This window comes from Portunus trituberculatus, chromosome 38 (assembly GCF_017591435.1).
Source record: "Portunus trituberculatus isolate SZX2019 chromosome 38, ASM1759143v1, whole genome shotgun sequence".
In the NCBI taxonomy this organism is placed as follows: Eukaryota; Metazoa; Arthropoda; class Malacostraca; order Decapoda; family Portunidae; genus Portunus; species Portunus trituberculatus.
In genome coordinates, this window is record NC_059292.1 from 21485671 (window position 1) to 21502784 (window position 17114).

Genomic DNA, 17114 nt, shown 5'->3' on the forward strand with positions numbered 1-17114 from the left:
CTGTATTGGCACAAATAGCTCACCTACCTGAAGTAAATGTAGTGCTTGATGTTGGCTAACTGTAGGACAGAGTTGAGAGGGTCATGTGTCAGTGACAGCTAGTGCATGCCAATCAAAGAAATAGTGTTACCTTGAGACAAGTTTAATTCATTCCATGATGGAGTTCATGTCTCAAACAGCTTGCATCTCAAATTAATTTTTCCTGTTGAAATGCATAGAAATGCCATTAATCCATTTCAGCCTCCCCAAAAAGAGCACCCCTATTTTTTACATGTTTTCAGGTAAGAAAAAGATATTTATAAATAATAATTATTGTATAGAAACATAAGAAAACATAGCAAAAGATAATATGAATAGATAAACTACTCTCATAAATTATATTTATCTAAGAGGGTGCATTCCAAGGGATGTTACCCTACCACATTCCCAACCCTCACTTGGACTGTTGATCAGCAGGAGTGTACAAATATAGCCAACCACAGAAGACTGGCTGCTCTAATAATCACAAAAGAGCTCGTTGATGACCCTGTAAACATTATTCATTGAATAAATGAAGTTTTAAGTAGAAAGAGAGAGAGAGAGAGAGAGAGAGAGAGAGAGAAGAGGCTGCACCGCTGCAACTGTAGATGTTTGTTTATATTACAGGCAACCCCCGTTTAACGAAGGTTCACACAACAAAATTTTGCTACAACGAAGGTTTCATTTTACTACCATCTGCTCGTTTAACGAACACCAAACTCGCTTTAATGAAGTTTTATCCAGGTAATTTTTTTTAAATTTGAATGCCCCACTGTATCATGCAAGCTGACAGGCTTTTGAATACATCAGGAGCCGTTGGTACTAAGGCCTGCCTCAGGAGAAATCCTGAGACACCTGTAGAATAAAGATGAAGATCAAGCCTCTCATGGACAACACAGACGCTGCCGATACAAAGGCCTGACTCGGAAGAAATTCTGCATCACCTGTAGCATCAAGATCAAGATCACACGCACCACTCACTCCCCAGTCAAAACATAACAGCGTCACCAGCAGCTCATCTTCCCTAGTTCAACTTACCACCAAAACGCCCTGCAATGTGGCCTAACGTTCCTAAGAAGACCAGGAAGTGTCTTACTCTCGAAGTGAAGCTGGGTATTATTCACAGACAAGAGAGAGGCCAGAAAACTAATAACATTGCTGGCCACCATCTTGACTCCATCTACTGTCTACTATTTTCAAGTCAGCAGACTCTATTAAGAAGGCTGGTGAGACCGTATCTTCCTTGCAAGCTAAAAGAACCACCTGAACTCGTGACTCTACAATGGATGAAATGGAAAGCCTTGTGGAAATGTGGTACATAAGTTTTGTATGCGGTACCATGATGCGCACTTTGTTTACATTCCACAGGTTGCCGGTTAGTGTATTTCCGTTTCACTCTCCTACCCTTCATAAAGTTAAGATCATCAACATTATAAAGTTACATACATTAGTGTACATTATAATGACTTAAATTAAACTACCTAAATGTTTAACTTCATAATTTTTACTTTCATTAAACCTTTTACTGTACTATGATGCACTCTCGCTTTGCTTACTCTCAATGGAAGTTCAAATCAGGGGTTAAACTTGTTATAATCAGTTCGCTTAACGAAGTGTTTTTAGGAACGTAACCCCTTCGTTAAACGGGGGTTGCCTGTATTTGCCCGGGAGATAGGCTGAGATGGGAGAAATTTGTTTTGCTTTTTCAGTTACATACACATGCATACTTTATTAACCCCTTCCTTACCGCAGCCACCCCCCGATATAAACAAAGCGTTCCCCTCCTATACCGCAGCCCCCTGCCTGTGTGCGCATGTGCCTCACGGCCAGATCTACACATTATATTTCTTTCTAACTCAGTGTTATGTACTTTTTTCTAAACATATTTTTGTTATTTTATTAATAAAAGAAAACGTAAACATAATCATAAATTGTGCACTAATCATAAATTCAACACCACACACTCTGCACCTGGTGAGGGTGGCCCTGAGGCAGTCATAACTAGGCTGCTCTCCCTCACTTGCCGAGAGGGTTTCAACACTGCTGTCACTATCACTCTCTCCTATTTCTTTTTTCAGGATCATAGTCTGAATCATATTCATCTGGAGAGTCTTCCAGTATATCCTCACTATCTGTCTCATAATTATGATAATCCTCATCGCTGCTACACGAAGCAGACGCCATTATCTCTAACTAGAGGCAATAGAACAGTTTCACCACGGCCGATACTAGAGAACTGATGTTCTTGGGGGGACTGTGGGAATAATATATGTCAAAGAATAGTGATTGGCTTTATAGTTTATGCATGAAAAATTAACTCCGATATTGATTGGTTAGTGGGGGGGGATGGTTTTGTTACGCTGGGGTGGCTAAAAATAACGCCTCCAGTGTTTGTTTGTTTATAGTGAACCACGTGGAGCATGAAAAAGGCAAAATCCGCACTCAGGCCACGGTTATACACGGAAATGTATTGGTGTGTACGCACGCATTCACGGCGGCATCTTCGGTACCACGAGGTCGCTTTTGCGCGTGGTACGCACGTACCACAAAACAGTCTTGCGGTATGGAAGGGGTTCATGCATCAAAATACATGAAGTAAAAACAAAAGTTTATGTAGTGTTCTTACCTTGGAGATAGATGTTTTCAGCTAATGGTGGTTAATGGTGGAGGAGGAGGAGGGATGGAGGGAGGAAAGGATGCAGACACCACTCACATGTAAACATTAAATGTAAATTAATACTTCACTTTCTTTAGACAAAAAAAGGTTAAGTAAATAGTGTGAAAATGATGAAAGAACAATCACAGTGCATAATATCCAAAGGAAACACAGATACTAGCTCAGCTGAGGCTGGACTGATGTGCCAAGCCACCAGCCTGCAGCAACATCCCCAAGCATGACTCATATCTCAAAATTTTGCTCGTATCAAAATAGAAAAATGACCAAATTGTAGCTCATATCTCAAAAAACTCGTATCTCTGGCAGCTCGTATCACATGTAGACCCATGAATAGAAAAGAAAAGGGCATCTCTGCTATCTAATATTTATTTTATTTTTATTCTATCCTGACATCTTTCAACTAGACAGGGCAGCATATGTGCAATAGGAACTCAATAATTCATTAAAAAAACATCAGTTTTAAAGGCCACTTTGTTTGACGAGAGCAAAAAGGGCAGGGGCCGAAGCCCCATTTTGGGTCTATGTCTGTACATGCCTGATGTGATGCATAGTTGTAGTGATGAAAGTAGTGAGAAAAAAAACAGTGTTTGAAAAGATCATAGCTGTCTTATAGACCAAGGGTGGAGAACAGAGAGTGGACAAGTGTGGCAGTGAGGCATGTAGGAGGAGATAACATGCATGACAGATGGGAGGCAAGGGTTCAAGGTTAAGCTGTCAGCCACAAGTGTCTGCAGTTAAACATTTGTTTCTTGTTGTCTTCTTTTCTTGAAGTTTCTGATTCTAATCCTTGTCAAATTTATGCCTGTAAGGATTGAATTATTTCTGAAAATTTTGAGAGTTAAATGATGCATGACCCCTCTTGATGCCTGGCCACTTACTGAATCACTGAGTGAGAGACAGACACACCAGAGATTGAATTTATCAAGAAAGAGAAATATTTATAGAAAAATTTTTTGCACAGATGCAAGTATTAAGTAATGCATCTTTTTAGGGTGAGTCACGCTATGATGTATCTGCATGAGACATTTAAAAATGCCTTCCTGGTGGGAAAGCTATTTAATCATCAAAAAATAAACTACACCTTGTTGTAATTTAGGGTCTGAAGGTTTTGGAGAGGCAATACAGTAAGGTCTCGGTTTACGTCAGAGTTACGTTCCTGAAACATGACGTAAGTCGATTTTGTACGTAACTCGAATTTCTGTACATTTCAAAGCCTATAATGGAGTTTTCAACCAATCAATGTTTATGGTCATTCAGGTAAGTTAAAGGTTATATTGTTATATTATTTACAAGTATGTAGGAATATGAAACACAAGCTTGTTTTTGTTGTTGATTAGGGCCACGAATGCGAAGGACTGCAGGTTGCAAAGAGGGGTGGACGCCTGAGGCCACCAGAAGGGTGGGCAGATCGAATGTTGTGATGCCCAGGGTGGACAGCTGGGAGCGTAGTGCAGTGCGGTGGGAGTAGAAGCGTAGGCAGCGGGGCAGGAAATGCAATAGGAAAGGGCAATAGGGATCAGCAGACAGGCGCAGACGGTGCAAGTCAGCTGCGAGTGTCGTGTGGCCCAGGCGAAGGCTCCGGAGTTGTTATTGTTGTGATGGGTGTGCGAGCCATCAAGGTCGTCAACCTCCCCGTTGTCATTGTAACGGGCTTCCCATTTTCTTCTTCCCTCCCTCACACACAGCTGCTGCCTCCCTTCTCATGTCTTTTAATTACGTCCTCTTTTTCTTGTAGTGTAATGGTTTTCCTTTTCTTAGCATCACTGCTGTCACTAAGGAGTTTTCTCTTTGGTGCCATTGAGCAAGATACTAAGAACTTGAGTCAGTAAATGCAGAAGTAGGATAACACTCTTGCCAGGGGCGACGGTGTGGTGGAAGTGAGGCAGGGTGTTATTGTATTCAAGCGTGAGGCGGGCGGTGTGGCGGACAACCACCAACAATAACAATAAATCCCGCACTTTACGATTTATAAATTTTCTATTTTTTTAATCTTAAATTGCCTTATAGTGGACTGACGTAACTACGAGTTTGACGTAACTCGAGACCGACATAACCCGGGACTTTACTGTAATCCCAAAATAAATCCTGCACTGCCCCCTGTAAAGTCTGAGTTGAACTGCCCGCCTGTTTCTCTCTCTCTCTCTCTCTCTCTCTCTCTCTCTCTCTCTCTCTCTCTCTCTCTCTCTCTCTCTCTCTCTCTCTCTCTCTCTCTCTCCAGGGGTGGGGGGGAGATGGAATTCGTATAAGTCGGACATTCCCGTTTGTCGGACCAACCTTTCCCTCTATTAGTCTGAGTTAGCGAGGGTCAACAGTATACAGAATTCTGTCTGGAAGTGTAAGAGCTGGTAGTATACAGGAAAAGCAAGGCATGCATATTGGTCATGCTATTTGGTATTGTTAAAGATATGTGTTATCTTTGCTTGGGTGAACACTAAAATTTTTTGCGTTGCATTGCAGGTGAATCAGAGTGAAGGAGTGCGCCCAGCCAGGCTCGGAGGGAAGGACACCCACACATACAAAGGTGAGCATGACAGATAAACAAGATCTCTTGTAAATGTAACTATCTGTACCAGCCTAACAATCTCATTTGGAGTGACCCAGATAAAGCACCATACACTCATGCACACATCATGTTATTCCTGATAATCCCTCATGGAAAGGAATAGTCTCATGGACCACTGTACCATATCACAAGATCTTAAATTTAGGTAAATGTCTTTATTGAGAAAAAAAAAAAGGAAAGAAAACACTACCACCTGATAAGGATAGATTTAGAAAAAGATGATATATTGCCAAAATAAAACAGTAGATTACTGTGATAGACTTACGATTTAATAAAAAAGGTTTAAACATCATGGAAATGAGTGCAGAAAGTTGCTGTTTTCCTGACCATGACTGTAATCTTCCTCAACCCACTTGAAGACTGTGAGAAGCATGCTATCTCTCTATCCTGGCTTGATATGTGGCAGGTCAACTGATGCATCATGGCACATTGCAGGTTGTGTTGTGAGGACTGTCAGTGGGCCAAGGCACGATACTAAGGGTGCCAAGGGACCAGAGAGTTGGGACCCTCAGAAACTAGAGGAAGAGAGTGAGGTTGCCTTGGAGCGCCGCAGACAGCAGCTAACTCAGGAGCTGATGAGAGAGATGGCAGGCGACTCCCATCACCACATTCCCTCAGTGGACAAGAAGGTGATGGCTGACTTGTTATGCCTTGTGCTCTTTTTTGGACATTATGCTGGGTACCAGCTGTTAGCATGACATCAGTGCCTCCCAACACACACCACAGTACCGTCTCAATGCCCAGCCTTGGTGACTATGGGTAAAAAAATGACAAGAGAAATAGTGACAAATGTTGGTGTAAGTGAGATTTCTGTGAGAAACAGGTTGAAGCATTTCAAGGATGACAGTGGTGTCAAGTTACCATCTGCTAAACCTCGGCCTGGCTTGCATCAGAAAGCAGATGTCAGTTTTCTTTCTTTCAATTCTCTGGCAGTTACAGTAGGTGTACTCTTTACCTGCCTTTTGAGCATAGTTAAAGTGCAAACAGATGTCTTCTTTGAGGCACCAGGCCAAGGTTTAGCCGATGGTAACTCAACACCACCATCATCCTTGAAACGCCTCAACCACTTTATCACTGATCCCTCACTCACGCCAACTTTCACCACTATTTCTCTTGTCTGGAGCCCAGCTCTGTGAAATCCAATGATCTGAGCTATAGTTACAGGCATTAACAACTTTCTTTTATCCCTAGTCACCAAAGTATAGAACAGAAACCAAGGGAAATACAGACAAAAGATGGCGTGAATGAGGGAACAATGGTGCAACACTTCCTCTCATCATGACAGCCATGAAGGCACTGAGGTGGTACTGTAGTGTGTGTTGGGAGTTAGTGATGTCATGGTAACAGCTGGTAGCTTACTTAATGCCATGATGGAAAACGACCCTCCTGTATGATAGGCCACTGTTTGTGAGCACTGTACATTTACCAAGACTGGGCTGCCTCCCTGTAAAAACAGGTAGCCAAGACAAAGCACACATTTTTCACATTCACTCATTTACACCACTCTTAATTCCTTCCGCCATCTCTCTCACTCATTTACACCACTCTTAATTCCTTCCGCCATCTCTCTCTCTCTCTCTCTCTCTCTCTCTCTCTCTCTCTCTCTCTCTCTCTCTCTCTCTCTCTCTCTCTCTCTCTCTCTCTCTCTCTCTCTCTCTCTCTCTCTCTCTCTCTCTCTCTCTCTCTCTCTCTCTCTCTCTCTCTCTCTCTCTCTCTCTCTCTCTCTCTCTCTCTCTCTCTCTCTCTCTCTCTCTCTCTCTCTCTCTCTCTCTCTCTCTCTCAATTCACATTTACTGATTGCTCATGTTGTATGTCTAGCCAAAGGACTCAATTATTACCTGGTTGTTCTTCAGCTGCTCCCTCACTGCTTATCTCCATGAATTTTTTGGCCTTCCTCCTGGTCTTATTCCTGTGACCTCTCCATATATCAGCCTTTGAGATGTTCTTTCTTTTGGCAGTGTGTACATTACATCCACATTCTATGTCTGTTCTCTATCACCTTTTTCATAGTAGTTTTACATCATGGGTTTATTTGTAGAGAGATTATCATAAGATATTGATAATTGCCTGACAACCTGATGGTGGAATTGAGTACCAGATATTGAGGCTGTTCTTAATTATCCTCATTTATCTCTGCCACAGATGCATGGTCAGCATAGCCACAGGAGGAACCCATCATCCTCCAGTAACAGTTCATCTTCGTCCACCTCCTCTTCCTCTTCCTCCTCCAGTTCCTCTTCCTCAGACTCGTCTCCGCACCGCACAGGCTATAAGAAAGAAAGCAAGAGGAAGTCTCGCCCCAGCAAGCGCATTCCCTCAAGTAGCGACCGATCCAAACTGAAGAAAACGAAGTCATCCTCTTCTTCGTAAGTTGTTGCTGTCCAGGGATTTTTGTTGTGATGTTTTACACTTTCCTCAATATCTATAGACTTTGATCCTCTAAACATGATGTGGTTGCAGTAATTGTTTTTTTGGAGAGAGAAGACCACATAGTTATTCCCCAAGTCTCTTCACTCTCCTCATGGCTTTTATCTGTATGTTGCAGGAGGAAACACAGCAGCAGCAGCAGCAAACCCAGCAAGAAGAGTCACCCCAGCAAGAAGGACCATGACAAAGTTCGCAGCCACAAGAGTACCCACTCACCCACACGCCGCAAGACTCTATCCAAGAAGGTCATCTCTCCTGGACGCAAGCGCACACCTTCCCCATCCTCACGCAAGTCCCACAAGCTTTCCCCAGGAAGGTCCAAGAGGAGCAAGAGTAAGTCATGCATTAAGTCTTGTCTGTGGAATGTGAATGACATGCAGAATGAGTGGGACTACTAGTGGGACCAACTTTTCTGTAATAGAGCACCTGTATTAAGGTGGGTTCACACATGCTAATTTGCAACTGAAATTGCAAGTCACTAGAAATATCGACCAAGTCCTTCTAGTCGGGAAATGTCACTCATAGCAACTTAAATGTATCGACTAGTTGGCGCCTTGGCGGGAAGTGAATGTAAACAAGATGTCTTCCTCCAGTAATGATGCTGAAGCGGTGGTTGCTCTTCTTTTGACGCACCAAAAGAGTCAACAGAAAAAAAATGCCTGTGGATATGTCCCTGGCTAAGTAAAAGGAAAAAAGGAGTGTCTACCACATTTTGAATTAGCCTACATTTCTCATAAGAAAATTATTAATCTTTAAGAAGACTATGCACAATTGTGATCAAATTAAATCCTGTTAAGTTTTCAGTTCTCATCTCCAACAACACCCTGCATTGAGGGAAACAGCTCTTGTAGAGTGGCAGCTATTTCACTAAACGATGATTTGCACAAGCTTTTTTATTTTTTACTGTATAATTAATTTCGAGGGTCCCAGATGTATTCTTTTTCCCTCACCAACTCTTAACATCTTCTCTACATGGACACCACGTTTTCAAAGCTTACTCTGTGATGTCACAACGTAAGTAAAGTCACAAAACAACTGAACAAGACCAACATGTTGGTCTTGTTTTGTAACTCGTTTCTCCAGTTGCTAGGCACCGATATTCAGTTGGAAATTCTACCAACTTGCAATTTCATTCGCAGATTGGCACGTGTGACTTCACCATTGTTTTGGTAACTGCCAACATATGAGGAGTATCACCCAAGTTAGGGTAGGACAAGAAATTATAGGCTTACACTTATAAAGATTGATCTAAAAAAGAGATAGAAAAGAACTGGATTATGAATGATTTTCAGCCTTTTCATCCTCACGTAACCCTTTGGATATTGTTTATGTCAGCCATGTACCTCCATTCCTTTGTGATAAGTGAAAAAAAACACAAAACATTTTTTTGAGTATATTTGTAAATATCCTTGGGGAAGTACATGCTCCTGGCACACCCCTTGTGTACCACCTAGGGTATGCATACCCCAGGCTGAAAAATCCCTTGAATATACTCATTATGGCTCATTAGGAGGCTGTAAAAGAAGATTAGACATATATATAGATGAATGTGGTGGATAGAAATAGATTAGCATGATCCATTCAATGATTGCCACATGTACACCTGGCAACTTCTCACAGCTTCCCTTATTTTCTCATGTTCTTGTGTTATTAAAATTTACTCCTCACAGGTAGAAAGCGTTCTGGCTCCCCAAGGGACCGTTTGGAGTACCGAGCAGAGCGCCTGGGCCTGGCAGAGCGTTCCTTGAGCCATGGACGTGAAGCAAGCCTGGCAGGTCACGGTAGCTCCTCCTCCCGTAGCAGAGATCCAAGAGTGGACGAGAGAGTGCGCCGTGTGTCCCCTGAACAGCTGAGCAGAGACCGATACAGGTGTGCCCTCCCTGTCTGTATTATTCACATGTAGTTGTGGGGATAAGCTTAATATTTTTGTGATATGCAATATAAAGGATCAATTAGTTAAGAGCACAATAGTCCATGATTCAAAAATCTCTCTCTCTCTCTCTCTCTCTCTCTCTCTCTCTCTCTCTCTCTCTCTCTCTCTCTCTCTCTCTCTCTCTCTCTCTCTCTCTCTCTCTCTCTCTCTCTCTCTCTCTCTCTCTCTCTCTCTCTCTCTCTCTCTCTCTCTCTCTCTCTCTCTCTCTCTCTCTCTCTCTCGACTGCTATCCTAACTGTTAACTGTCTTAACCTACTCATAGTGATGTAGAGGTAAATTAATGCTGTGATGACCTTACCTGTGTGGACTTTACACTCTTACTTGATCCCTAACCACAAAAATGCTATTATCCTCAAGATTTACACCTTGACCAGTATACACCTTTCACTTGACCCTCTGTGGCCAGTATACATCTGATACATGGCCCTCCCTGGCCTGCATATATTTGACACCTGTCATTCCTTTACCTGAGCACAGCAGGTATGAGAAGGAGCGGCTTGAAGAGTATGTAGAGCCAAGACGTGAGCGTCGGTCACCTGTTGCCTCCAGGTCCCGAGAGGTGGAGCGCAAGGAGAGCCACAGGCACAGAGACTATGAGAGGTGAGGTGCAGAAGATTGGGCTTGAAGTTCGTCCTCTACCATTTTCATTACTTAGTTTGCATTTTTTTTTTTTTTTTTTTTTATCATTCCTTTCTTAAACTGTATTCATTATTTTGGTTAATATTCATTGCATTATCTTTTCTGCTTATGTTTTTGTTTTCACTGTTGTTAAATCTTTAATGAGAAGAGAGGAAGGGAGATTAAGGACATTATGAATGAAAAGCTGAAATATAGCAAATGCAAGGAGTGCGCTTAACCATTGCTCCTCAGACTGAGACATCACTTAATGAAAGAGAGGAAGAAAGAAGAGTATGATTGAAAAACAGAAAAATGACTTTTTTGGACCAATTTCTTTTCTTTACAGATAACACTGATCCATCCACACACACACACACACACACACACACACACACACACACACACACACACACACACACACACACACACACACACACACACACACACACACACAAACACACACACGGTAGTTAAAGAGCAGTAGAAAGCGGAGTGCCACAGGGGTCAGTATTGGCACCAATACTTTTCCTCATTTATATTAACGACATGCCAGAAGGAGTGAACAGCTACATAAATCTGTTTGCAGATGATACAAAACTGTGCAGAGTTATAAAGCAAAAGGAGGATTGTGAAATACTGCAAGAAGACCTAAATAAGATCTGGGAATGGAGTAAGAAGTGGGAAATGGAATTCAATGTGAACAAAAGCCATGTCATGGAAATGGGAAAGAGTAAAAGACGACGACCTGTGGGAATCTATAAAATGGGAGATGGAGTAGAACTGGAGAAAGTTAAAAAGGAAAAGGACTTACGAGTGACGATGGAAGAAAACAATCAACCAGTAAGCCATATTGATAGAATTTTTAGAGAAATATATAATTTGTTAAGGAATATTGGAGTAGCATTTCACTACATAGACAAAGAAATGATGATGAAATTGATAAGTACTATAATAAGACCCAGATTGGAATATGCAGGAGTAGTGTGGACCCCTCATAAAAAGAAACACATAAGGAAATTGGAGAGGCTACAAAAAAATAGCTACAAGAATGGTTCCAGAATATGAAGGGATGACATATGAGGAGAGACTAAAGGCTATGGATCTACCAACCCTGCAACAAAGAAGGGAGAGAGGAGACCTGATTCAAGTTTATAAATTGATCAACGGAATGGACCAAGTGGATAATGAGAAACTGATCCTGAGAGAAGAATATGACATCCGAAGCACAAGATCGCATAGTAAAAAGCTGAGAAAAGGAAGATGTCTGAGAGATATTAAAAAATATAGTTTCCCGCAGAGATGTATTGAGACGTGGAACAGTTTAAATGAAGAAGTAGTGTCTGCAACGAGTGTGCATACTTTTAAAGTAAGATTGGATAAGTATAGATATGGAGACGGGGCCACACGAGCATAAAGCCCAGGCCCTGTAAAACTACAACTAGGTAAATACACACACACACACACACACACACACACACACACACACACACACACACACACACACACACACACACACACACACACACACACACACACACACACACATTGGCCTTGCATTCCACTACCTAGATGAAGGAATGATGAAGAAGATATTATGTACCCTGTTAGAATATGCAGCATGTGTCTGGTCACCGCATATGAAGAAAAATGTGAAGAAGGTGGAAAGGGTACAGAGGCTGGCAACAAGGATGGTACCAGGACTTAGGGAGTTAGACTATGAGGAAAGACTGAGGAACCTGGGGCTGACCACATTAGAAGAGAGAAGAACAAGAGGAGACATGATAACTATGTATACATTGGTGAACAAGATTGACATACTGGATAGAGAGTTGATAAAGGTGACCACAAGTAATCATCTCCGAGGACATGGAAAAAAAGCTAATAAAGGACATCTGTCTAAATGACATGAGAAAATACAGTTTCCTGCATCGTAGCATTGATAAGTGAAATAAACTGAGCAGTGATGTCGTTGACGTGGTGTGTGTCAATCAGATGAAAGAGAGATATGACAGGAATGGACAAGGAGACAGGTCACAGAGTAATACACACACATAGAAACAAATAATGAAGACTAAAGAGGAAAAAGATCAGGGAGTGATTGTACAGGAAAATCTGAATCCCAAAAAACACATAAGCAAGATATTTGGATTAGCATATAAAATGTTGACTAATATAAGAGTGGCATTTCAATTCATGGACAAAGATATGATTAAAAAAATTATCAAAAGCATGATACGTCCAAAGCTGGAATATACAGCAGTGGTGTGGTCTTCGAGCTCTAAAGAAGATATAAGAAAATTAGAACTGATTCAGAAGATTGCTACAAAGATGGTGCCAGAACTATAGGGCCTAACTTAATATGAAGAAAGGCTGAAGGAAATGGGTCTGCCAACCTTACAAGATAGAAGAGAACGAGGAGATGTAATAACAATGTACAAGATAGTCAATGACATTGAAAAGATAGACAAGGAAGATCTGGTGCTAGTGACAGAAGATAGGAGGACAAGAGGACATGTAAAGAAGATTAGGATGAGGCAGTGTGTGAAAGATATTGGAAAATAGTTTTTAACATAGAACGGTGGAAAAGTGGGATGTATTGAGTGATGAAATTGTTACAGCATATAATTTGCATAACTTTAAAGAAAAATTAGATAAATGGAGACATGGAGACAGGACACTATGAGCCCCACTAGAATCCTGTACAATACAACTAGGTAAATACACACACACGCACACTCACACACCTGGAAGAGAGGGAAAAAGAGAAAGTGCTAAGAAATTAAGCTAAGGAAAAAAACGAGAAAAGAACGGAGATCGAGAAAAAGGAATTTCTAATGGAGGGTTCTAGATGTGAGACTAAAGAAGTGGTATCTACGGAAGAAGGAGGAGGAGGGAAGAAATTAAGAGCGACTTATACTAATATAGATGGGTTGTTATCCAGTGTGTTGGAGGGTTTGAGATTATTTGAAAGAAAAAAACCTGGATTATATGTGCATCGTTGAAGGAAAACTAAAAGAGATCCATGTTAGCTTTAAAGAGGAGGGATATATTAGCTGGAGAAGAGACAGGAAGGGTAAAGGGGGAGGAGGAGTGCTAATAATGGTTTGTAATAATATATTGTGGAGGATGTGCAATATGGTGATGGCATGGTGAAAGTAATGGGAGTAACAATCAAAACAGAGGAATTGAAAAAGAGAAAATTTATAGTTACATGTGTGCCACCTAAGACAAATACATGGGGAACTGAGGAATATAAAGATATGCAAAGGGAGGTGATTAAGTGCTTAGATAATATGATTAAAAGAGATGGAAGAATACTATTAGTTCGAGACTTTAACTGTAAAAAAATAAACTGGAGAGAGATGGAAGTAATAGATAATACCGGACAAAGGAGCAAGGTAGTGTTACAGTTGACTATGGTAAATACAAAGGATCAGTGGGTGGAGGAGTCAACAAGGTACATGGGGGAAGAAGAACCATCGTTGCTTGACCTAGTATTCACGAAGAAGCCAGAACCCCCTCCCCGCATATAATAGCTTAGTCCAATGGGAAGAAGTGATTGTGTGACATTAGAGCTGGAAATACAGGAGGAGGATAGGATACGATGCAGAGATGACTACAAAAAAAGAGAGATTGAATTATGCAAGAGCAGCTTTTGAAAAATTAGGGAAATATTTTGCTGATATTGAATGGAGCACCATTATGTACAGAAGGACAATACAAGGGAAATATGAAATATTCATACAGAAATATAACAAAGGAGCAAAGAAATACGTACCTTTTTATAGAGTTAAGAAAAATGTACACGTTTGGTACAATGCTAGATGCACAGAAGCTAAAAAGGCAAAAGATAAAGTTTGGAAGAAACTCATAAAACAGACAAATAACAATAACAGACAGCAGTATAAGGATGCGAGAAATTAATATATTAGAGTAAGGAGAGAGGAAGAAAAAAACTTTGAGAAAGATGTGGTGTGTAAAAGCGAAGATGAACCCAAGCTTTTCTACAAATTTATAAATGATAAGATGAAGAATAAGGAAACAATAGACAAAAATAATTAAAGGAGGGAAGACATAGCAAACAGAGAAGGAAATGTGTGAAATAATGAATGAGAGCTTCAAAACTGTGTTCACTGTAGAAGAGAATTTTACAGAACCAAATAGGACATTGCATTGCCAAGGATTACAGGAAATCATAGTGCACAAAGAGGATATTAGAATATTATTGGATTATTTAGATGTCAGAAAAGCAATGGGTCAGGATGGTGTTTCAGGCTGGGTCCGAAAAGAATGTAAAGAGCAACTGTTGGATCCAATTTAGGAAATAATTACAAGTTCACTAAATGAAGGGAAAGTTACACTAGAATGGAAGAGAGCCAACGTAATACTGATATCTAAAGGAGGAAAGGCAACTGAGCCATTAAATTACAGATGGGTGTCACTTACAAGTGTTATGGGGAAGTTGTGTGAAATAATTATCAAAGAAAAATGTGTTAAACATCTGAAAGAAGAACAAGTTACATCAAACATAATTTGGCTTCAGGACAGGACGGTCATGTGTGTCGAACTTATTAAACTTCTACTTGAGAGTAATAGAAGGACTGGAAAGCAGAGATGGATGGGTGGACACAGTACACCTGGACATTAAAAAGGTTTTTGATAAAGTGCCTCATGGAAGACTACTTTGGAAACTAGAGAACATATGAGGACTGTGAGGAACTTTGTTAGAATGGACAAGGAATTATTTGAAGATGAGAACTGTGATCAGAGATACATACTCTTGGGGTAAAGTAACATGTGGAGTGCCACAAAGGTCAGTGTTAGCCCCCATTATGTTCCAGAATTATGTAAACGACATTCCCAATGGGGTAAACAGTTATATTGATTTATTTGCTGATGATGCAAAGCTGCTAAGAGTAATCAAAACCTGGGAGGACTGTTTGCTGTTACAGGAAGATATAAACAAAATCGATGAGTGGAGTAAAAAGTGGAAATTGGAGTTCAATGTCAAGAAATGTCACATAATGAAACTAAGAAAGAGCAAGTGAAGACCAGTATAGAACTATGATGGGAGAGGAACAAATAATGAAGACTAAAGAGAAAAAAGACCTGGGAGTGATTATACAGGAATATCTGAACCTCAAAAAACACATTAGGAAGATATTTGGATTATCATATAAAATGTTGACTTATGTAAGAGTGGTATTTCAATTCATGGACAAAAATATGATGAAAAAATTATCACAAACATGATACGTCCAAAGCTGGAAAATGCAGCTGTGGTATAGTCTCCGGGCTCTAAAAAAGATATAAGAAGATTGTGCCGGAACTAATGGACCTAACATATGAAAAAAGGCTGAAGGAAAAGGGACTGCCATCGTTACAAGATAGAAGAGAATGAGGAGACCTAATAACTATGAGCAAGATAGTCATTGGCATGGAAAAGATATACAAGGAAGACCTGGTGCTGGTGACAGAAGAAGATAGAAGGATAAGAAGATCAGGATGAGGCAGTGTATGAAGGATATTGAAAAATACAGTTTTCTACATTGAATGCATTGAGTGATGAAGTTGTTACAGCACATAATGTGCATAACTTAAAGAAAATTTGGATAAATGGAGATATGGAGACAGGACACTATGAGCCCTGCTCGAACCCTGTACAATACACCTAGGTAAATACACACACATGCACACATACAAAGTCCACAACATCATTAGGAGTTCCTTAGCAGAGGGTAAAGTACCAACAGACTGGAAAAAGAGCAGATATTGTGTCCATATTCAAAGGGGAAAATAAGGATGATACATTAAACTACAGACTAGTGTCATTGACCAGTGTAATAGCAAAAATATGTGAAAGGATAATAAAGAAGAAATGGATGGAATATCTGGAGGAGAAAGGTATGTTGATAGACAGTATGAATTCAGAAGAAATAGATCATGTGTCACAAATTTAGTAAGCTTCTACTCGAGTGGTTGATATTTTGCAAGAAAGGGATGGCTGGGTGGATTGCATCTACTTAGATCTGAAGAAGGCATTTGACAAGTTCCACACAAAAGGTTACTGTGGAAACTTGATCAAAATGGAGGACTAAAGGGATGACTTCTGAAATGAAAGGCTGACTTTCTAAAAGGCAGAGAAATTAAAACAATTATAAGAGATTAAAAAATTGGCTTGGAAAAGAGTCTTAAGTGGAGTTCTGCAGGGGTCGGTATTAGCACCAATAATGTTTGCGGTATATGTGAACGATATATCAGAAAATATAGACAGTTACATCAGTCTGTTTGTAGATGATAGTTAATTAATGAAAATGGTGATAGAAAAAAAGATTGGGAGTTGCTACAACAAGACTTGGATGAAATAGTGGGATGATCACTCATATAGGAAATGGAATTTAATGAAAAAAAAGTGCAGCATAATAGAATTTGGAATTAGCCAAAGAAGGCCGAGGGAGTTTATTCAATGGGGAATGAAGAAATTATAAAGAAGTCTGAAGAAAAAGACCAAGAAGTAACCATTGTAGATAACTTGTCACCAGAAAACCACATAAATAGAATTACAGGAAATGCCTATGAACTTTTGAGAAATATAAAGGTGGCATTCACTTACATAGCTGAAAATGTAATTAAAAAACTGATAATAACTAATATGCCCAAAATTAGAATATGCAGCTGCAGTATGATCACAAAACAAAAAGGAACACATAAGGAAACTAGAGGCGGTGGCACAGTGGATAAGGTGGTGAGCGTGGGATCGGGCAGAGAGCGTGGGTTCAAATAAGAGGCCTTAAAACACTTTGCCATTTGTCAAGTGGTTTAAAGTTACCTACATGTCACCATGATACCCAGGTTCTAGGTGGGTACACTCAAGGTGA

The 17114-nt window shown here is 40.4% G+C and overlaps 1 protein-coding gene across 7 annotated transcripts in view; it reads left to right on the forward strand.

Moving 5' to 3' along the window:
- The window catches only part of LOC123514678 (trichohyalin-like), a 67347-nt gene that overhangs the window by 34662 nt on the left and 15571 nt on the right, over positions 1-17114 (forward strand). For 6 of the 7 annotated variants that reach the window (XM_045272722.1, XM_045272726.1, XM_045272723.1 and 3 more), the window contains 6 exons: positions 5153-5216; positions 5694-5887; positions 7401-7624; positions 7804-8018; positions 9356-9554; positions 10096-10218. In XM_045272722.1, coding sequence (XP_045128657.1) covers positions 5153-5216; positions 5694-5887; positions 7401-7624; positions 7804-8018; positions 9356-9554; positions 10096-10218 — 1019 coding nt within the window. The remainder of the gene's footprint in view (positions 1-5152; positions 5217-5693; positions 5888-7400; positions 7625-7803; positions 8019-9355; positions 9555-10095; positions 10219-17114) is intronic. The other variant, XM_045272721.1, reaches the window with a different exon arrangement.